The sequence below is a fragment of the Gymnoscopelus braueri genome, assembly GCF_963280865.1.
Source record: "Gymnoscopelus braueri genome assembly, chromosome: 2".
Taxonomy (NCBI): Eukaryota; Metazoa; Chordata; class Actinopteri; order Myctophiformes; family Myctophidae; genus Gymnoscopelus; species Gymnoscopelus braueri.
The window spans coordinates 39,417,259-39,441,351 of NC_137604.1; the positions used below are offsets into that span (position 1 = coordinate 39,417,259).

General features: G+C 41.4%; 2 protein-coding genes across 2 annotated transcripts in view; one reads left to right on the forward strand and one right to left on the reverse strand.

Moving 5' to 3' along the window:
- papss1 (3'-phosphoadenosine 5'-phosphosulfate synthase 1) overlaps positions 1-887 on the reverse strand; it is a 36,078-nt gene extending 35,191 nt beyond the window's left edge. The window contains exon 1 of the mRNA XM_080412916.1: positions 692-887. Within this exon, the coding sequence (XP_080269042.1) occupies positions 692-754 (63 nt within the window). The 5' untranslated portion in view covers positions 755-887. The remainder of the gene's footprint in view (positions 1-691) is intronic.
- Positions 888-2,534: 1,647 nt separating this feature from the next.
- sgms2a (sphingomyelin synthase 2a) lies at positions 2,535-22,775 on the forward strand. Its single transcript, XM_080414476.1, has 6 exons — positions 2,535-2,809; positions 15,823-16,353; positions 16,900-17,017; positions 17,714-17,867; positions 19,205-19,371; positions 21,946-22,775. Exons 2-6 carry the CDS (start codon positions 15,911-15,913, stop codon positions 22,129-22,131), a joined length of 1,068 nt encoding a protein of 355 aa, XP_080270602.1. The 5' UTR covers positions 2,535-2,809; positions 15,823-15,910; the 3' UTR covers positions 22,132-22,775.
- The last annotated feature ends 1,318 nt before the right edge of the window (positions 22,776-24,093 follow it).

The window sequence follows — 24,093 nt, forward strand, 5'->3', positions numbered from 1 at the left end:
AGCATTGACTCATTGACTATGAGTTAATGTATGCTTTTGCAAAGACTGAGGCTTGAGGAACAGACAGTGCAGTGTACAGGATGTTAACTTACCATATCTGCAAAGGCACTGGTCAAACAGACAACTCAATAAGAGCAATTCCATAATAAATAACCGAATGATATGGTATTTTCAAATGGACCAATTTACTGCTATCTTTCCTAGGAGCTTAAGACTGAGGCTTATGAGGAACAGACAGGGTGCAATATACAGGATGTTACCATTATCTGCAAAGGCACTGGCCAAACAGACAACTCAATAAGAGCAATTCCCTGGTGCCCACTGCAATTCCATAATAAACAACCCAAAGATATGGTATTTTCAAATGACCAATTCATTGTTATCTTTCTCAAGAGCTAAAGACTGAGGCTTCTGAGGAACAGACAGAGTGCAGTGTACAGGATGTTACCATATCTGCAAAGGCACTGGCCAAACAGACACATCAATTAAGAGCAACACCATAGCAACAGCAAGGCCAGCTAACCCAATCCATTATATTACTACTAGAACCTTTGGTTATAAACAACAGTAGAGCTCTGTTAGCTCGGTGGCTAGCTCTGCAGCTAGCTACATTACATAGCAGCTGCTGGGGGTGTAGGTTGGTGGACGTGGCGGTGTGTGAATGAATGCATCTTCTTCATGAAGAACTTACCCAGTTCTCAGAAGGCGCAATGGTCACCTTCTGTTTCTTGTGCGAGTTGCTAGAAGTCTCCATGGCAGGCGGCACTACTTACACCGTGTTTCTCCAGCTACCCGTTTTTATTTTATTTATTTTTTTTGACTATTTTTGGTCGTGCAGGAGGACAGAAGAGGTACAGTTTGTTTCCAGTGAATGGAGGAGGAGTGGCAGACAGACAGTGTTGCACAGGAACCCACGGCGGAAGGATTTTCCAGACATCGACCAGCGTTGCCAGATTCTGTGAGAGAAACAAGCAACCAGGTCTAGGAAAACAAGCCCAAAAGACTATGGGCCACATGAGCACTTTAAGCCGATCTACAAGCTCACAACGCGTCGTGCTATTTTCAAATAAAATCTTGGGGGAAAAGGGGGACATTTTGAATATTTTGGAATACTTTAACAACGCAAATCTTGTATGGGGGTCCCTGGCACAAAATATTTTCACATCGGGGTCTGTGGACAAATACATGTTAATGTGGGGGTCCTTGACTCCTTGACAAAAAAATGTTTTAGAACCACTGCAAATAAAATTAGGAAACAAGCCAGGTGGACAGTAGGGACATCTGGGCACCATATTTTTGGGATGACTGGGCACCTGGACGAGTGGGCACCTGGAGAGGTGGGCACCAGGACAACTTGGCACCAAAACCATCTGGGCACTAGGGACATGTGGGCACTTAGGGGTGAAGATAACTGGGCACCTGAATTAGGATTCATGTCCACAAGTGTTTTTTTTTAACTTTACATAGCATGCTGCTTTGTTGTTGGTAAGTGATATGTAACCTGCTGTTCTTTAAACCCCCAAACACAACACTCGTCCAAGTGCCCACATGTCCCTAGTGCCCAGATGGTTTTTGGTGCCCAGTTGTCCTGGTGCCCACCTCTCCAGGTGCTCACTCGTCCAGGTGCACAGTTATCTCCACCCCTAAGTAGTCCCCACTCGTCCAGGCGCCCACATGTCCCTAGAGCCCAGATGGTTTTGGTGGCCAGCTGTCCCTAGTGCCCACTGCCCAGATCGTTGTGGTGCCCACCTGTCCTGTTACCCCCACAACTACCAATATTTACAAGCAACTTCTCAGAAAAACAAGCCTAAAGTCGCTTATAATAAGCGGACATGGCAACGCTGACATCGATGTAACTAAAAACGGAAGTGACGTATTCCCCCTAGTTGACGAACTTGGAGTTAGAAACTGATCTGAGAGCAGTGTGTCTTGACTCAGCTGTTCTTATGACGTGTCTCTGCGTGTTCAGTGTGATGATGCACTGACTCATTTATAATATTGAATCACGATTGAAATGAATTAAATATTTACGACTAGAGGCAATAAATCCTTACCTAGCCAGGAATAATGAAACATTGTGAAATAAACATTTTTGTTATCATGGCTATATACACGTTACATTTTATTTGATATAGCTATCAATAATGCGTCCTCATGTGCGTTCAAAATTAAATAAGCACCACAGTTATAAAAAGATATACAGAAATGAATGAATGAATAAATAAATATTAGGCTACTACAACCAACATTAAATGTAATTACATTTTTATCTGACAGACAATAAATGTTTATTAACGTGCATTTTAAATGAAGCACCAGTTAAAAAGTAAATAAATACACAAAAATGAATAGCCTAGACTTAAGTGTATTTTACAGCCTAGCGCTTTAATTTGGGCAAATGTATGGGTGGTGACAGTTTAGAGAAACCATATAGGAGTTTAGTTAGAGGCTGAGCGGGATGTCTATTACAGGATGGTTGTGTTCTAATGAGAGGGCAGTTCAGTTCGGGTGCCAGACGTGTACAGGGCTGGATCCTGCAAGGTCGGAGCCGCCGTGCATCTGGGCTTATAGGGAGGAGCGCTGCTGGCTCACAAGCACAGATGCTGCTGTACATTCGCTGTACAATGGACCAGTGACACCAGTAACAGACCGTCATAGGTAGCCTTCAGAACAGACCAGTAACCCATACATACAGTAGGTAGTGGTGCTGACAGACCGACAGAGCTCTGGTCGAACGGAGCGCAACAGGAGGGGATCGCTGCGGAACTGCAACTACAGGAAGAGATTCCTGGAGGCGAGAGGGAGGCAGGTAGGATGATGATGCTATACAAACATTGACATTATGGATCTGCAGTACTATGTATGTTTCGATCATTTCCAACGAGTCTTGCAATAGCCAGCGCTTTTGTAGAATACACCTGATCACCTGTTTTCCATCAACTGCCTCACTGCCTGACAGTGCAGTGCCTGTTGCCTTACATAGGCTACTGTTGTAGATTAAAATCGATATGTAGCCTAATGTGGTAATGATGCAGGGGAGGCGCATCAGCTTTAACGGGCACATTTGTTTTGCAGTTGGAGGCTAAAACAAATGCAGCAAGTTTTCTTGACTAGTCTAATTATAGATATGCTGCTGCCTGGCACTGGCAGAGACACAATATTCCAAAGTAGACTTATATTATAACATAGCTATAACTATAGCCTGTGGTATGATCATCTCTTATCAGTGTAATCAATGGAACAGGTTCTTTATCATCTGCATCATGAGCATGATGACACAAGGGAGGCTATTCAACATTCTTCATGTGTTGCAGGCAGCACTTGTGGCCCCAAGCCTTTGTAACACTTTGTAGTCTCTGTAAAAACTTCAAATGCATTAGACTGTTGTCCAGTCTATGCACTCTGAACACTATCCACTAGCTCAGTATGTGTAGCCTACACAGTTTAATAGCCTATACAAATGAATGATGTTGATGTTCCTTGCCTTAATTCCATTATAGTAATCCATTTGTCTAGAGCATTTCCAATTGAAGTAGCTCTGACTGCATATGGCTTTAATTACAGGCAGACCCCTCAAACCTCTTGCCTCTCCCTGTAGCCTCATATAGAACATGGTGGTTAGGCACTGTGTGTGGGGGCCACTATGCTAGTCCTCTAAAGTAAACTTGGAAACCTAGAAACAGAGAGACAAACAGCTGCCGCCCTATACTGGAGGCCTGGGAGTCGCCCACTGCTAAACCCTGAACCTGACATTACCGCCAGCATCCTCCCTGCGTGTGGTTAAGGCAAAGGGTGTGTGTGTGTGTGTGTGTGTGTGTGTGTGTGTGCGTGTGTGTGTGTGTGTGTGTGTGTGTGTGTGTGTGTGTGTGTGTGTGTGTGTGTGTGTGTGTGTGTGTGTGTGTGTGTGTGTGTGTTCTGTGTGTGTGTGTGTGTGTGTGTGTGTGTGTGTGTGTGTGTGTGTGTGTGTGTGTGTGTGTGTACTCTAAAGTGTCTGTTTAAGTGTGTGCTCTGTGTGTTGCTTTCAGAAATGTTCAAGTACAATTTTTAGATACTTTTACTCTACTTGAGTGTCTCAAATGTTTGATACTTTTTACTTTTATTCCACTACATCTCAGAGGCAAGCTGATCTACAATGTGACAGGTTGTTAGCTTGTAGATCTGCTATTTTCAAAAAAGTTAAGGACAGTAAACCAGTAGAACAGGGGGGTAGAAACTGGGACAGGTTTCCCACCCAAGTGCAAGATCAGACCATATACAGTACGTATCGTGTCCTGTTAGAGTAGCCTAAATAGTGTAATGCATCGTCTTTACAGGAATGCAGAAGCATTTCATGTTCAGACAGCCAAGATGGACTTTGTGTATTTTTTTATGAACACATTTGGATCTGGATGGTGAGGCCGATAGATAGATGTTGGGAATGGATTCCAAAAAGGGAAAGGCTCACCTGAGCATTTAATTCATTTAGGTGATTACATACAATGATTTTCCTATGATGATGATGATGATGAAGATGATCATCATCATCTCCAGAAGGCTGGGAAGCGAAGATTATGTTTGTGTGTGTGTGTGTGTGTGTGTGTGTGTGTGTGTGTGTGTGTGTGTGTGTGTGTGTGTGTGTGTGTGTGTGTGTGTGTGTGTGTGTGTGTGTGTGTGTGTTTTTGTATCTGTCTGTCTGTGCAAAACTAATTTCATACAATAAAAACCTGCGTTCATTGATATGTCATTTTTTTGTAAGAAAAGCCCCTCCCACTAAATTGCAGAGTTGGAATTACTTTTGGTTCTAATTTAGAGGCCCCTCAATGTGTACAAATCTGGGCTCAATCATTTGAGACAGATAGACACACAGACAAACAGAAGGACAGACATACAGATGGACAGTGGCGAAATAAATACATCTCCGCCTCCGGCCTTCCGGCTTGGTGGCGATAACAACCCCAAATTGTAATCAGAGCTCACCTCCAAAATCACTTTAACGTCTGCCCATAGGGGGCACCACCAATGTGGAACCCACTACTTACACAGCCCTTAGACAGCCCAGCCTGGCGTAGATATGCGCTCCGCAGAATGCCCCTTTATAGTTATTACTATAGTATTGTTATCAGTAGTAGTAGTAGTTGTAGTAGTAGTAGTAGTAGTAGTAGTAGTGGCAGTAGTAGTAGTCATATCATATTAGTAGTAGGCCTAGTAGCCTAGTGCATTGGTTCTCAAAGAGGGGTCCGGGGACCCCCAGGGGTCCTTGGGGGGATACCAGGGGGTCCCCAGCAAAAAGTTAATACAGAATCACAATCATTTAAACTACTTTATCCATTAATATGTTGGCTATTAAAAAAGAGCAGATCTACAAGCTCACAGCGTGTCACTTCGTGCCGTGCTGCGAGCTTGTACATCTGCTATTTTTAGAATTTTCAGAATTTGTTTTGAATACTTTTGATATATTTTTTACATAAATCTTCTCTTCTGGGGGTCCCTGGCACAAAACATTTTCAGATGGGGGTCCACGGCCAAAAACATATGATTTTGGGGTCCTTGACATGAAAAAGTTTGAGAACCACTGGCCTAGTGATATTTTTTGTTAATATAGTAGGAATAAAAGGAGGATAATGGGTGTAGCTTACATTTTGGACTCACATGAAACATCCTCTCAGCCCGGTTGATGTTATTCCTACACACCTACCATCCCTTATTTGCTTTACATTATTAATGGCTCCCTATCTTGCGGCTCGGTCCCTGATTATTTTAAGATTGCTTGTGTTCCGCCTCTTCTCAAAATACCTTGTGGTCAAGACTCATCCATTTGCAACAATTACAGGACAATTTCTAAATTGTCGTTCATTTAAAAAAAAAAGGAAAAAAGTCTGGAAAAGGAAAAGTCTTGTTACAACTTCTAGCATCCATGATGTGAAAGACAGTCATATTTGAATATTTTAGTCGGGATTTCAACAGCACCACAGTATAAGTTGATCACAATTTAGGTAGGCTATGTTAATCACTTGAACCCCATACGTTGTTGAGCGGAATCCCTCAGGGCTCTATATTAGTGAATTTTCTGTTTTCGCTTTATTTTAGTTTTATTTATAGTACCTGAGGGTATTTGTCATGTTTGAGGACCACAATAGAAAAAACTCCTAGATTTTTAAATGTTTTAACCAGTATGCTTGTTTGTTTTTATGGTTATTTCTTTCTAATAAATCAAGCCAAATCTAAAGTGTTCAAGTGGTTAAAGACTGGATGTCAAATAATGTAATTCAGTTGAAAAGTTTTATTATCATAGTTGGCCTCGATCACTTGCATTCTCAAATTCAGTCATCACTTGGTCCTTTATCCTGCAGCAATGTCAAGTCCATTGCCAAAAACCTGAGTGACTTATTTGATCCCAGCCCAAGCAGCCTTGAGTTTTTATCATCTCAGCAATATCTCCAGGATCAGATCAATTTTAAGGTTTAAAGATAGAAGACACAACACTGACTCTGCTATCTGCTCTCTCTTAATAGAGCATTGGATACATTTCTAAATTGTAAACTAACCCATCTCTAAACTTTCTGGGTCTTTTTATACTTCATTGTACCTGGTGCAGTCTGTATATCATGAATGAAGGAAATGGGGTTGTGTAAAGTTGCTTGATTTACTTTGGCAAAATACTGTACAGAACCATATTTTCATTACTGGACTACTATGTAGTAATGCACTACAGGCTTTATTGGCTCTGTGCATAACTGCAGTCCCAGGTTTTCAGAGGGTGGCATACCATTTCCTATTCCAGTTCATTTTCACACATAGCTTTGCTTGATTAGCTCAGCAGCAGATTTGAACTGGGAAACACACGTTAAGGTGTCATGTGGGTTGCCGGTTCAGACCTGCTGGCATGTCAATCAAACAACGGTATGGGAAAATGTATTGGAACGGGTATGCCACCTCCTGAAAACCTGGGACTACAGTTATGCACAGAGCCAGTCAGTTCTGTGCATACTGTGATTCTGTACTTAGGTGAGCATAGGAATGTAGTACAGTAACTGTTTGTAACTCTATAACATTCGAAGGGTCAGACCCTTCCTCACCCAGGAGTCAGCCCAGCTCCTTATCCAGACATCAGTCATATCAAAACTTGACTTCTGTAACTCTCTCCTTACTGTCCTGCCGGCATGTGCACTTAAGCCTCTCCAAATGATGCCACAGCACGCTTGGCCTTCAACCAGCCAAAAATTTCACATGTCTCCCCCCTTTTCCGCTCCCTCCATTGCCTCCCAGTTACTGCCCGCACAGAGTATAGCACCATCGTATGGCACCACCATATCTTCAAAGCCTGATCCAACCTTGCAACCCCTCCCACTCACTCAGGGATCAGCCAACACAGGGAAGCTGGCAGATCGTGGCAAGCTGGCAGAACCTTCGCTAAAACATCCGGGACAACGCTCCACACGTCCCAGACTCTTCTCCCTTCTGGCTCCCAAACTGTGGAATGAACTCCCCATTGCAATTAGAGCTGCAGACTCACTCCCAATCTTCCGTCGTAATCTGAAGACTCACCTCCTCAGACTCCACCTTAGCCCGTAGCACTTGCCGTAACGCTTGCCCTTGCCTCGACGACCCTGCAGGCTTATGCAAAGGCCAAGATGTAATTTACATACATGTCATGTAGACAGATGCCAGGTCATTGTAAACCTGGCATCCTATAGTGTGTATAGTTTCAATGTACAGATTATAGATGTCTATTTTTGGGATATTCTAGCCTACTGTAAGACTGATGATAGGTTCTTGGTTTACATAATGATCCTAGATTACTATTTCTATGCATTTGATGTATTACCTTGTGTTGTCCTTGCTTACTGTAAATTGCTCTGGGTTAAGAGCGTCTGCTAGATGCCTAAATTGTTAATTGTGTCACAGTGAATTGTGAACACAAATATTTTTGCACTACTTAAAGGACCACTTCCCCCCTATCTTAGTATAATTGCTCCTCACTAATACACATTATAATATGGTGCCATTTTTGTCTATTCACTGTGAATAGTTCAGAAACCCGCCTGCCAGTGCCATCATCAGTAGGCAGGTTTGGTCATTTCAAACAAGATTTCCTTTTTTTCCTTTTATTTTGTATTAATGCGAGAACAATGGCTTCTATTATAGCATGCTAACTTTCCAGGAATAGATATCCTGCCGTTTCTATTACCTTCGATTCCCCATCGATGATGTCACTGGTAGGTGGGTTTCTAAACTGTTCACAGCCCTCCTCTGAGACACAGAGTGAGTAGACAAAAATGGTACCATATTGTTTGAGCATTAGTGAGGACCAATAATGATGAATATAGGTTGAAAATGGGTGAAATGGTCCTTTAATAATTTTTCACAACAAACACAAAGTTGCAGGTCCTCACCAGTGTGTTGAGCCAAATTGAGCTGGTAATTATACCAGATCTGTGCTTCTGAAGGGACTAGCCTAAGAACAGGGTTTGTCTGTATCACCTTATGTATCTCTGTTTCACTGGAGTACAAGAACGCTCGCCCCAAAACATGCTCGCCCCGGGTCAAACCCGGCGACCTCGGAACGGCCGCCACCAGGGATTCCTAAACGTAACCTCAGTAAAACTAACCTCAGTAAAACTGTCTTAACCCAGTGGATCTCAACCTGTGGGTCGGGACCCCACATGATTTTGGGGGGGTCCACAGATGACAGCGAAATGACAATTTAAGGACTTTTAAGACCTTTATAATTCATTAAAAAAAAGAAAAAGACCATTACTGCATCAAAACTATTTAACAAACTATACTATAAAAACTGTCTGATCACACCTTTTGATCAGAGTCTGGCATACTTGTGATATTATATCTGCTGATTCAAGCTAATATGTCAATGTATTGCTTATTGTTTGATATTGTATCCCTATCAGGGTTTTGCTTAACATTCCCTGATTTTGCTTAGCATGCTGCTTGGACCAAATTCAGGGAACATTTCCAAGAGCGGAGCCTTTAACGCCAAGTTTAACTGTATTCCATTCGTTGCAATAAATCGTAAAATCTACTTTGACGTGAGTGTTCCTGACTGAATATGATTATTTTGGGGGGTCACGGCCTGAAAAGGTTGAGAACCTCTGCCTTAACCTAACCTTATTCCTAAACTTAACCTCAGTAAAACTATGCCTATAACCCAAAACGTATTCCTAACTGTAACCTCAGTTAAACAAATACATGAATACAAGAACTGCTGGGGGCGTGCGATCCACGAAAAACATGGGGGCGAGTGTGTTTTGGGGGCGAGCGTTCCTGTTACCTTTCACTGTACCTGACCTATCACAGCGCTGCTCATGCTGCCAGCCACACGCATACAGTGAACCACACAGCTCAGTTGACACTGCCAATCACAGCCAATCACAGCTCAGCAACGTTAACACACAAAGCTCATGTTAGGACATAACACATCATTGATGATGTCAGGCTTTGTTCAGTTAACCCATTAAGGCCTGAGGTTCTGATTCTACAAAATGTCTTTAAATCCTACTATATCAGTGGTTCATGTCAAGGACCACCCAAAATGATATGTATTTGGCTCAAAATATTTATATATCCCCAGAAGCAAAGATTTGAGTTACAAATGTTTGCTTTAAAAATATATATATATTCAAAGATTTGCACAAATGTTCAAAATGTTTCAAAAATAGCAGATCTACAAGCTCGTAGCTTATATATCTGCTGTTTTTGAATAGCCAAAGTGTAAAATTATGGTTTAAGTGGTTACACAGATGCGTTCCTGGTTTAAATGGGTTAAGATATGCATATCAATCTAGTCTAGCCCAATGTAAAATGATGAAGGAAAGCAATTACTTATCCCACTATACTTGAAGAAATGTTTTCAGTTGATATTTTAATGTCACTGTGCTGTAGAATATTATATGTAGAGGGGATTCAAACCAGTTAGCCAGATACCTAACTTTTCAATTGCATAGGGAAACCCCACCACACCTTAAACATGTCTTGTTTTGATGGATAATCACAAACATAGTCCAAGTTTACATGTTATATGAATGCGCAGAATCGTGGAAGGCAGGGTTTGCGGATGCCAGCCCATCAGGCATAATATTCTTTTTTTAAGTCTTAACTTTTAAGTAATTTTTATCAATACGACAAAAATGTATGTCATGCTAGTTCAGTGACAGATATCAGTTTAATAATTTGACATTATTATTATTTTTATTTATTTATTTTATTTATTTCGGGATTCACAATGCATTCAAGCCATTCCAAAACATCACATACAGACAAGCGATGAACAGAAATACACTTGCCAAAAAGTTGCATCAGTGCAGAATGCATAGTTCTCATACAGGAATGAAACATCATCATGTACAATTTTCAGCAAACTTGCAATAGGGGGCTAAATGAGTCACTGGTTCTATAGATTTTTTTCTTTTTCTTTTCTTATCTTTTCAGGTAAGAGCAATAACATGCTGTTTAGAAGTGTATTGTATAATACAACGGAGAACAGACATATAGACATATACAGACATATAGACATATTACCCTACAGTACCTCGCGCATAAATCAATGAGCTTTTCAGTGTTTTACTAATTATCACTATGGCAAGATTTCTTTTCACTCCCATTGAGCAATTAGATGGCAGTGTGTGCTGTTTACAGGCTCGGTGTACAGTAACACCACAGCTTGACACGTGCCTCCCTGCGCAACGATGTCCCCAGTTCCCGCAGGGCTGGGTCACTGCTGGAGCGACTTATTTTTAAACCTCCCTTTGATGGGGAATATCAGGGCTGCGTGAAGAGGAGAAAATGAGTGGACAAGCAATGCTACTGTGTCATTATAAAGGCCTCAAAATGGCGGCTGTGTCCCCATTCCTCTCAAGGAAAATGCTGCCTTGACGGCAACTCGGTGGCTTCTCTCTGCAAATAGCACCGGGGAGTGGAGCAGGCCAAGCCATCCATTACTGTCTGTGACCATGTGGAATAGGTTTTGCTGCCAGTTTTCCATCACACCACCCATCCCTGTAGAGCACTAGTTGGTGTGCACTGGCTGTGGGAAAACATAGTGTACTGCCTTCTACAGAGGAAAATGTACAGCACACACAGTGCAGTCTCACGATGGACACAGGAAGGGCCATAGACTGAAACCTACTGCAGTACAAGTGAATGATATCTGCTGTGCAGTATGCACAGTATATAATAAGGATAATCTACAAAATATAGAATAAATAAGGATTTTGGAACTTTGTAATTTGAAATAAAATACAAATACCTCTGTTGAATTTAAGTATTGGATCACACAGCGCAAAAAGCAGGCTTCTAATGATGGGATGATATGCTGATGTGTTCATGCTACTGTATGATGAATCAGGTTCAATCCATGCATCCTTGCATTTTCATTTCACTGCGTTCCTAGTACTGCGTTTGCATTAGGTGATGCCCTCAGTCAGAGCAACTAATGAATGAACAGGTAGAGGTAGTTCATAGTTAAGAACTCTAACCCTATCCCTATGGTTGGCTTGAGGCAGTCAGAGTGGAGTGGTGAAAGGGAGGGTAGGTCCTTCATTGGGGTCATCAGGTGGGCACCCTGCTTCATCGACGTTTCGTTGATTAGCCCACAACGTCTCCAGAGGGCTCAGCGGTGTAACTGGTGTCCCAGGTACACCGTTCCATGCCCTCCTTATCCCCCACTGGACTCTGCATTGACAAATCGCTCCATCCACTCGGCCACCCTGCCAGCTACTTTCCCATGGAGGTCCTCGACAAGGGGAGGATTACGCAACCAAGTACTACTAACCACAGAGATGACGAAGCAAAGGAAACATGATCTCTGTAATAACATAAGGGCCATCATGTTATAATGGAGTTATACAATTTGTCTTTTTCTCAGAGCATATTTTTAGCCATCTAGGTTATTATTAGTATTCCCAGTATGAGCTTTGGACCCCAAAGGTCTGCCAAACATTTTGCTCTCCAGCTATTTATGACTTATAGATTGTGAACCTGCTATGATTTAGCTAAATGGAGCTCTGCCATAATACATAATACATATTGATTTAAGAGTAAACTGATTATTTCAGCTGTCACTACCTTTCTCTCTCTCTCTCTCTCGCTCGCTCGCTCGCTCGCTCGCTCGCTCGCTCGCTCGCTCGCACGCACGCACGCACGCACGCACGCACGCACGCACGCACGCACGCACGCACGCACGCACGCACGCACGCACGCACGCACGCACGCACACACGCACACACACACACACACACACACACACACACACACACACACACACACACACACACACACACACACACACACACACACACACACACACACACACACACACACACACACACTGTGACTTCTTGAGCTTGGACAGTCAGAAAAGTCTTCGATGTATTTTCATTTCGCTCCCCAATTTAGTCATTGCAAACTCCCCCCATGTGTAAAGTCCCTGTAAATACCAACCAACCCTATTGGTCTTGGGGAGGGTGTAGAAGACAACCACATGTCTCCTACAATACACATCAGGCAGCCGCTTCTTTTCAGAAGTGAGGAGTTTCACTGACCAACATATAGGAGTTGCTAGTGCCGTGACAGAACACGCTCTCCCCTGACGGTTTCCCACCACCAAAACACAGCCAATTGTGTTTGTTGGAGCGCCTGGCCATGCACCGTGAACCTTAGTCTCCACGACTGTGCAGAAACCTTATTCCGGGGCCACCGGACGCCCCAACAGTCAGAAATCCTGTAATTAACCTGAACTATCTGGGCCCATGGTGATTTTCTTGAGCTGATGACAAATGCAGGTAGAATACTGCTTTGAGAATATGGCCTAATGACGTTATCACTGCAAACAAGGGAGGAGATTTGTGATTTGAGGAGAGGAGTTTGTGTAGCATCCATTAACGGTATCCAGTAAACATGCCATTCTGTTATGAATCCCAAATGACTGTTATTGTGATGCATTGTGGGCCTCATACCCAATACCATTAATGGCCCATTTAAACACACTCAAGGCTCTCAAGTACAACAGAATGGAAATCACTGAGGATCCCTCTCTCTCTCTCTCTCTCTCGTCATTAATGATGGAAAAGGGTTCAACAAGAAACTACAGTGCACTTCCCTATCTCCATCCACTTTATGCTCACACTTTGGTGTGTCAGTTTATTGTTAATGATTACCTTAGCTAGCTGTCCATCAGTGATGACTCTTACTTTAAAGTGAGTGACGACAGAAAGTACATTTTAAATCCTAAATATCAACAAAGGCCCATGGCACATCACACTCCCATATGTCTATTTCTGCTCACCATTTCCAGGTGTCAGTTTGTTATTTATGATTAATTTTGAATGTTTGATGTACAGCATATGTTTGGAGGACTTTTACAAATAGTGACTGCAGTGAATGTACTTTTAACTGACGGTGTCATCGCTTCATTTTTGTCGAGTGACGCTTTTCAAAGGGGCTGTGCGATAAATAAATTATATGAGACTTTAGTCCTACACAGGCCTACCCAAAGGCCAGCTGATGGCCTTAGCTCAGGCAGCGAAGCAAAATCATGCTGAGTTCTTGTTGGGTTCAAACAACCCTGCTTTACTATTCAAATGTGGATTATTAAAGATATGGAAAACTACTTTTTTTAAACAGTGTACGTAATTAATGGAAAAGTGTTACAATTAAATGAATATAGCCCAGCCCATCGATTATCGATAACGGCCAGAACGATATATTGGTTTGGCCAATATATATTATTGACCATTATTTGACTTTTTTGACGACATCAGTACCCAGGGTTAAAGTGAATTAGCCTGTTTTATACCCCGGGGTATATTCTGGGCTAGTCCAGTTTATACCCTGGGGTATAAAACAGGCTAGCACAAAATATACCCCTCTAGCCCAAATTATACCCCCCTTGTTTTTTTCCATTAATCATGTTTACATAATTATTTTAGTAATGCATTATTAAGTAAAACCTCTCTAGTCCAAATTATTCCTCCATACTCGGGTGAATAATATACTGTAATGGAATATACAATCAAATATAGTATCTATATAGTTTATATATAGTAGTATATAGTAGTATATATAGTATACATTATTTGATTAGGGCTTGAATAAAAAAAAGTTCCGTTTATGGTCTATCTTCTAATCTATCGAATATTATGTGTTTTTTTATTTGTTTGCCTTTACGTAAATGTTCTAAAAAATAAACTTTTATCAAATTTACATTAGACTTTTTGCAGGTTTATTTTCAAAATATCGGTCAAACATCGGCAATCAGTGGTCTAGGACTCTCCACAATCGGGATTGTCGGCATTGGACCCAAAAATCTGCCATTGGTCAGGCTTTATTATCAGCAGCATCCATGTTGGACAAATGAGTCATGATTTGTTGTGTATTCCAACGCATTTGTGTAAGTCTAGACAGAACCCTGCTGTGTGAGTCCCTTCAAATTGAAAAGGGCACTCTGAACATTATCTTTTGTCATCCAACTCAATGGGTGAAATTGATTTAAAAATGGTGTCACAACAACTTTTAGTGCAGAAAGACCACACTGGTAGCCGGTGGATGACACAAAAATAATTCTACTCTAAACCCAAAGTAGATCCCCCTTCCCCGCAATTCTGATCCCTGTCCAAAGAAAGCAAAGTGTAAACACACCACGCTTCAAGTCATACAACCACATCTAGTCGCAAACTCACAAAGAGCAATTCCGTCATAAATGTATGTTTTGCGAATAGAAACAAGGACTTTTTAGGATATCTATAAAACCTGTCTGTAGTAGCTTTGTTAATCCCAGGGATGAGAAGGATTAGGAAAAAAACAGAAGAGGCTCCCATCCCATCTACTCTTTTTAGTTTCTCATCATCGCAATTTGATTATGGCGGTGGTTATTTTCTAATCTGATCTATGTATTTATTTGCAACGCAACAGCAACATTTGTTGAAGCGCATTGTGGGCTTATGTCATAGTTGTCCCAACTTTTTATGGTGGACAATGGATGGGAACTAAAAACTTGGCAAGGAAACTTGGCTTAATATGACACATTAGTGCACTCATCAAAAAATGCTTTCGTCATGACAACAACAAAATATTATCTGTTACATTGTATTGTTCTTATGTTATTTTGTGTTTAGTTTATTACGACATGAGTAGGTTTCATTAAACAGACTGCCTACTGCCTGTACTGAAAATGAAGTACACTTACATAGACCTTTACGGGTCCACCGCTACTGTTGCGAACGTTCAGGGCATACTTGCCAGCACTGGCCTATATATGGAGATCCCCATAAATGGAGACGATCGACCTACGAAGTCGTCATAGAGACCCAAGACGTCTCATAGATACGGAGTCTGACATCAGTGAACCCTTCCCAGATCCCAGAAACTCCATATATGGAGATAACCGTCACGTCCAGGACTGACGTCCTGGTCCCATATTTGGGCATAACTGACAGGCAGCTCCATGTATGGATATGTCTGACACTATCTGACATCACCGCAGTGATGTCAGGGGCTACTCACAGTAGGATAAAATACGCTGGATGTCACGGTTGAAAGCACTCTCCTCATCGGCACTAGACTCATCTTAACCCTCTCCAGAGTACCAGGACGACTGGCTGGCCGTACAACCCAACAGTGGCTCTTGAGCCCGGTTCTAAACAACCAGCCGATTATCAGTTTTTATAGCTACATTCTCAGCGTTAAATGTACTTATTCCTACTCATTAATGTGTATAAATGTGAATATTATGCTTTCTGATGATATCAGCAGAATATGTTTGGTTCACCCTGTTTTGTTTTGTTTCCTTCTCTCTCTATCTCTCTCTCTCTGTCTGTCTGTCTCTCACGGCAGTCTAACGCATCAGTGGAGGCTACGGTTTCCCTAGTAGACCCAGAGGAGGAGACAGTAGCAGTGTTCTGGGTGGACAGTGTGGGCACCCATGGCACCACCGGAGCACCTGGGTGATCCTGCCACTGACAATCTGACCCCGGTCATGGAGGTTAGTGCGCTTCCCAGCGCAGGCAAAACCTGCCCCGTCCACACTCCGGTGACGGAGGATGCCAAACGGGGCTTCCGGAAGGCCATTGGGAGGCACAAGGACTACGTCAAGATCTCGGTGCCCGAGTCCAAAATCAACCGTCTGCCCATGGAGTGGTGGAAGACAGCCGTGGCGTTCTTCTATGCCGCCTTCAACTTAGTGCTGACGACTGTGGTGATCACCGTGGTACACGAGAGGGTCCCACCCAAAGAGGACAGTCCACCACTCCCGGACAAGTTCTTCGACTACATCGACCGGGTCAAGTGGGCGTTTACAATCACAGAGATCAATGGCATGGTCCTGGTGTCCATCTGGATTGTCCAGCTGTTCTTCTTCAGATACAAGTAAGAAGCTTCGGTGTTGTCTGTTAGCTGCAGTCAAAGTTTATTTAGTCATTATTATTACTCTTATTATTATTATTATTATTATTATTATGTAGTACACATTTCTTTCTTTCAGCAGTTTGTCTTTTGTACTTTTTGCTATGTTGTACTATTCATTTATTTGATTAGTTATTATTTGATTAGTTATTGCCATTTATGTGAAGCCGTATTAACAATGAGTATTTACACACCAATCTGCTGCAAAAGGAGGTGAAAGCAAATGTGAAATAACATTTGACTACATTTAATATTTTGTATAGATATATATCTTTGTATTATCCAATATGCCATAATCTATAACTCCAGTACAATAACAGGTGCCATGCCATAACCAAGCTTAACAGGGATTATTTTAAGGCATCTACAGTACTATCCTTGTGGCTTGATATCTGTCAATATGTACCAGGCCAATATTTTGGAACTATCTCTCACTTTACATAAAGTCCGCAGGCTGCCATGTTTTGCACCTGATTGTAAACATGGGTTCATCTCACATCCATTTTGCAGGTCAATAGCAAGCAGGCGGTTCTTCTTCCTGATTGGCACCCTGTACCTGTACCGCTGTGTCACAATGTACATCACTACCCTGCCCGTACCTGGCATGCACATGACTTGTGCCCCTAAGGTGAGTTTACCTGTCAATATCAGAGCTGGCATCAGCTGTGGTTACCAACCCATTTGTTGCCTTTATCCTTAGGGACTCATATTACAGGTCAAGAGCCAGCTTTTAGAAAAGCTATTTTGTCTCTTACTGCCTGAGGACAGCAACTGAGCAACAGTATTGTGGTTCATCATGGTTTTCATCACAAATATGTACCCCTTGTGTTTTTCAGTAATACTGAACAGAAAGATCAAACCGTACTCAATTGAATGACTGTTTTGTACCGAAATATGCCCCTAACATTGAAAAGTATCAGACGCTGTGTGAAACTGATTCCCCACCTGTGAAGAATGACTTATCTCCAGTAACCTGAGTGAAAATAACATGAGACCCAGATTTGGCCACCTCTAGCTGATAGCCCCTGTTCAACTAATCTTTCTGTTATTTTACTTCTACACATCTCCTTTGCTCTGTGCCTCTGTCTCATCCATCACATCTATCCCCACTTTGTCTTTACCTCTCTGTTTCATTCACCTGTCCTACATTGTCTCATTGCACTAAATCAGATGTCGCGTTATCCTCACTAGAAGACTATAAATGCAGTATATCACCAAGACAACTTCCTGCACAGCTACTGTACTTGGCAATTGAAGCGAGTCTGATCAGCTCCCATCGCTCATGATTTGTTCCTCTTTCCATCCACCACCTTTTCCCTCTCAGCTGCATGGAGACTCACAGGCAAAGATCCAGCGTGTTCTACAGTTGATCTCAGGTGGAGGTTTGTCCATCACTGGCTCCCATCTCATGTGCGGAGACTTTCTATACAGCGGACACACCGTCATGCTCACCCTCACCTACCTATTTATCAAAGAGTGTGAGTAATACAATTAATGCTTGTGTTATTTCGTTTGATACTTAATTTGCAATCTCCATCAATCCTGTTCTATTTCTATGTTAGACATTTATGTGCCACCACACATTGTGATCTGGGAAAAGGCAGATTTTATTTTATTTTACGTCCACGTCTGGCATGAGCCAAGGTGATTAAATGATAGATTGATATTTTAAGACACAGCCTGATCCCTTGAATAAACCCCCACTTTCAACCATCTGTGTATAGGACTCAAACCTCATTGCATGTCTTTCCCATGAGCATATTACATAGATAAACACAGATCATGTGGGCACTAGAGCTATTAATGCTATCAATCTCTCTACATGTCTGTTTAATATTGCAGTTACTGTATCAGTCATCATTACCTGTTGACATTAATGTTAGTTGACATCATAATGGCTTTTATGTCCTTTGCAACCGATGAGCATGGATTTTAACCACTTAAAGGGATATTTCACTTTCAAAAAAACTTTTGGTCATTTTATCGTCTATTCAGGCTTTAGTGACCCCCCCAGACCGTTTTTAAGTTACTTCATTCAATATTTAGATATTTGATATCCATTTTATCAGACACGCCCCCTTCCTATACAAACCCATTATAACTTCAAACTCCATTTTTAACATGTTAGATTCGTCAAAAACACCCGTCCTTGGTTCTTGTGACTCACCCTGCTCTCCTAATACGCGAGGGGGCCGTGTTTTTTTCGATAACTCTTTTCATTTATTTTTAATATTTTTTTTGGAAAATGGAAACAATTAAATACATAAAAAAAAAAAAAAAAAGAAATGAAAAAAGTAATCGAAAAAACACGGCCCCCTCACGTATTAGGAGGGCAGGGTGAGTCAGCAGAACCAAGGACGGGTGTTTTTGATGAATCTAACAGGTTAAAAATTGAGTTTGAAGTTATAATGGGTTTGTATAGAAGGGGGCGTGTCTGATAAAATGATTATCAAATATCTAAATACTAAATCAAGCAACTTAAAAACGGTCTGGGGGGCTCACAAAAGCCTGAGTAGACGATAAAATGACCTAAAGTTTTTTTGAAAGTGAAATATCCCTTTAAGCCCTATTAAAGAAAATTAAAAATATCTGATTTTTTAAAATGTTTTTAAAAATGTAGAACAATTTTGCCTATAATGACATGCCCAAAATAGGGACACCAGGGTTAATGTTGTTAACAGGGATCAAATCTGTGACCCGTTAATTACAGGACAGTCTCTTTGTAACCACCTGGACTGTCTATCCTGGCAAGCCATTCCCCTCTCCTGTCTGTTACTTATATTCTGTCTTTCCTCCTCTTCCTCCCTCCCTGCAGACTCTCCACGTTCCTTCTGGTGGTACCACCTGATGTGCTGGCTGCTGAGTGCCGTGGGCGTGGTGTGCATCCTGGTGGCCCACGAGCACTACAGTGTGGATGTGGTTGTGGCTTACTTCATCACCTCACGTCTCTTCTGGTGGTACCACACCATGGCTAACTTACAGGTCAGAATCATGGAGCTATACTTCGCAATATGACGGTGTCGCTCACCTCAAATCAGCTATTTCTACCAAGCAACACAGTCGTACAAGAAAATATAAAATAGGCTTCGCAGACCATGCCTTTGTGTGTGTGTGTGTGTGTGTGTGTGTGTGTGTGTGTGTGTGTGTGTGTGTGTGTGTGTGTGTGTGTGTGTGTGTGTGTGTGTGTGTGTGTGTGTGTGTGTGTGTGTGTGTGTGTGTGTGTGTGCGCGCGCGCACGCGTGTGTGTGTGTGGTGATGGTGATGGTGGAGGGGACACTGAGTGACACAGAGGGAGGTAGTTAGAGAAAAGTGGAGAGGAGAGGGGAACCTTAATGTGTTGTAGTTATAGCTGACTCCATTCTCCTCTCAACCTCCTACCACAGTGTTTACATGAGTCTTGAGTGTTCTGAGAAGCTTCACGTTTTAGTATCAGCTCATGAGTGATAGCCTACATGGTCCTCTTCTGCCATGGGCGTTAACTAAAAGAGTCACATTTCAACCATTAATTTTTATTTTTTCAAAGATGGTTTATCAGATTATTTGCTTTTTAAATATATATTTATACCTCTGTACTTGGATATCCTTTTAAAAATGTGTGATCTTGTTACATGTACAAAATAGTCAATGTACAATTTTGATTGGTTATGTATGCCCTCTGCTGGCCACATTAATGAATGACAGCAAATCTGGACCTGGAGCCTGTCCTGGAGCTACAATTACAAAATGTCAGATGTTATGCCACCATCAGTGACATAATTGCAATATCACATTTGCCAATTTGCCAAAGTGCCATATTTGGCACAGATACAGCTTTGTATATTGTGAAGAGATCACAACAATATAGGCTACCAGAATTTAAAAAATGTCCCTTTAATTTTGATAGAAATGTGAGAATGTTTCTGCTATTCTTGTCAAAATTAAGATAGTCAAATGTTAGAAGGGTTGAGCAATATTCAGGATTTGGACAATGACCTACACTACACCTAGACCCCACCTGTCTCATTACTTTATATGCCACACAGCAATGAACCTACAATGCAGATTTAACTTTTAGTCTGAGAGGTTGAACAAACATTTAACTCTTATTCTGGTTTTCTTCAGGTTTCCAGTCTGCAATATAACCATATCAAAAGAAACATCTAAATTACATAATTAAACATATTGATAAATTAGGGTTGTTGCCCTATTCATCCTAAGGCTAACCTTCTCCTAGTCTCATGTGGTCAGACCCACTCGTTTTACGTCATCAATTCCAGTGACTGAGGGTCTGAATCACAAGTCAGCATGTCCGGGTTTTGCCAGAGAAAGTCAGGTAAGCCTCTGATTGGCTGGGCTGTAATGGAAGACCGTGGTTGGTCCGTGGATTGTCTAAGGAGGTCTGTGGTTGGTCAGTTCCTATGTCTGTCACACTTTTTTTAAATCTTATGGGTCGATCCTTAAAGATCCACTTTTCAATAGTTGTGCCCCAGATGTTTGATATGCATCTAATTGTCTGGCTACTGAGAGACTAAACTTCTCATCATTGTCATCCTTGACCCCTCCCTCGCTTTCTTGCCACTTGTCAACTAAATCACCAAAACTGCCTTCTTCCAACTCCGAAACATTGCTCACCCCTGACCCAAACTATCATTTACTGCTGCAGAAACGCTCATTCATGCTTTTATCTCATCCGGGCTTGATTTCTGCAACAGCCTCCTTTACGGCGTCTGCACCACCAACAAAGTCCTCAATAAATTACAGTGTACAAAAGAAAACTCTGCTGCGCACCTGCTCAGAGAGACAACATCACACCAGTCCTCCATGACTGGTTCCCAGTCAGACACTGTGCACGAGAATGCTACGCACACCAAAGTCCTTATAGAGGTGCCGGCCCGCAGAATAACCTAATAGTCTTCAAGAGACAAGAAGGTGGCTGCACACACTGGTAGCCTCTCTGTGGAATTCACTTCCAACCCACATCAAAGCAGCCCCCACCATGTCTTCTTTTAAAACCGTTCTATTTTTAATTGTTGTTTTTTACACACTATTTCTTTATTTTGCCTTAATAAAGTTTGATTTGTTCTGTTTATGTAAAACATAGTATCCGTTAAAGTGCTAAGGGTGATGTATTATTATTATTATTATTATTATTATAACTGTGTTTTGTCCCAGATATGACTATAACAGATAACAGACAGCCTATTTGTTTGACTGGAATTCCTAAAAGATCATATTGTCACACAAAAGATCAAGTCACACAAAATTGCATTTCACTTCTAGTGACAAATAAACCTTCTTAATTCTTGAGTCTGTACTAAGTATACAGTAGAAAGCAACTAAAATCATTTTCTTTACGTTTTCAACCTTTGCCATACTCATTTATATATTTTTTTCACATGAAATATGTCTCTTCTGATGACATCTTGCCAAACAACTGCTGTACCTCACCAATAACTTGAACGCATTCCTATCTAGTTCACATATAACCAAAAGACACAATCCAGATTTACTGCATATATTTTAGACACATCCAGTGTTACAGTTTCTGGGTTTCTAACCATCTCCTGTATTCACCAGACGCTGAAGTGCTCTCCCAACAACTACCTCACAAACACCTGGTGGAACCCTGTCTTTAACTTCCTGGAACGGAATGTGCAGACGTCGGTGCCTTGCTCCTACAGCTGGCCAATTACCTGGCCTCCCTCCTGCCTCAAGAACCCCTGTAAGAAGTACTCCATGGTACAAAGTACAAGAGAGGAGTGACAGCACTCGCATCAACTCCATATGCCAAGCCTAGGCATACCAACAACCCACAGGACCAGTATTCCATGCAGTATTCAGTCTCCTGCTTGACATGAGATATGGTGGTAAGATTGGGAGGCTGTGTCAGTGACACATGAAGAGTATTTCAGTTTCATGAAGGAACGGGTTTACAGTGAAGGATGTTTGTGGTTAAGAGAAATCAAGAGAAACAATTATCAGTGTTGTCTCTATATGTACTTCGCCACTATAACTTATTTATGAGATCATGTTCTTACACTTAACACTTGGTGTCATGTTTTTATAATATAAATTATGATTCTGTATGACCAAATTTTATTTCAGTAGTTATTAGATCATTCATTGTCATTGATTTGCAAGTTTGCTACAGTATTTTGATTTTTTTTGTCCTTAGATCTGTTTCCACCCTCAGTATAAGGGTGAGGGTGAATACCTCAGTGTGATGTCCATGTATCCAAGTCACAAGGTGCCTTAGAAATACTGTCAATGTTAGTAATTATCTGAAAACTGCCATATTAAGCCTTGACTTGTTTTCTATTGGTTTTTATTGGTTTTGTATTCATTTTAATAGCCTTAATTGTGCATTACAGCTAGTTCCAACATTGTATGGTTGTATTAAACTTTAATTACATTAAAGTTCCTGTGTGCTTTTTGTTTGGATCCAATCTATCAATATAATACTGTAAGTGGCCATTATGTCATTATTGTAGACCTATGGCATTCCCTTATCTTTTTCATGGCAACATGGTATTTTGGTAGAAATATACACAGTGTGTCCATGAAACGGCATTTACCATTACATAATGTGTGGGTTAAAGTCAGAAAATGTCAGTGGCCCAGGCCTCATATGCCATGATTAATTAATGGCAATACATTTTTATTGAATAATTACAATGTTGGATGTGGTGTGTTTTCTTATTGGGCTCACAATTCCAAGCCACTTTAACATAGAATTGTTTTAATTGTTACTATTTCAGGTGGAAATGGGACAAATGGGACAATGCCTGAAAATGGCAATCTACAAGCTTGTAGATCCTTTATTTACAGAGTATACAAAAAAACAGGGCAGGCTCACAAATTTTAAGTACTGTATTCTTTATTTAATTTTTTAAGACAGAGCGACCTCAAGTAACCCAGTGTTCTCAAACCTTTTCATGTCAAGGACATGAAAGGACATGTTTGGCCGCGGACCCTGGGACAAAATATTTTCAGATGGCCCCATGTGTAAATATGTTGTGCCCATACAAGATTTGTGTTGTGCTTGTAGATCGGCTATTTTCAAATAGCCAATGTAATATAGGGTTAAACTGGATAAACTGATTACTGATGCTATATTAACAACTTTTGCTGTGGACCCCCTGGAAACCCCTCAACGACCCCTGGGCGTCCCCGGACCCCACTATGTATGAGAACCACTTGACTATGTCAGTGGTTCTCAACCTTTTCAGGCTGTGACACCCCAAAATAATCATATTTGGCCCTGATAAGCATTTGGAATTGTAGGAGTAGTTTGACTCGGTTCCACAGCTAAATATTGTGAAAATAGCAGATCTACAAGCTTGCAAGCTTGTAGATCTGCTATTTTCAAAATGTTTGCCTCTTTCTTAAATGATTTGACCGTTTGGCCAATGTTTGACCAGTTTTTATAGTACAGTTTGTTGATTAATTTTGATGCAGCAATGGTCGTTTTTTGTATTAAAAAGGTCTTATAAGTCCTTAAATTGTCACTTCACTGTCATCTGGAAACCCCCCAAAATCATGTGGGGACCCCCCTGGGGGTCACAACCCACAGGTTGAGAACCACTCGCCTACGTCATGGCGTATGGATCATGGATCATCCCATTGGTTGACGTCGGTCGTGACACAAACCAATCAAGCACACACCACATTTCTATCAGCCAATAGACATGAAGTAAACAATAACATGTCAACGTTTGCGCAACA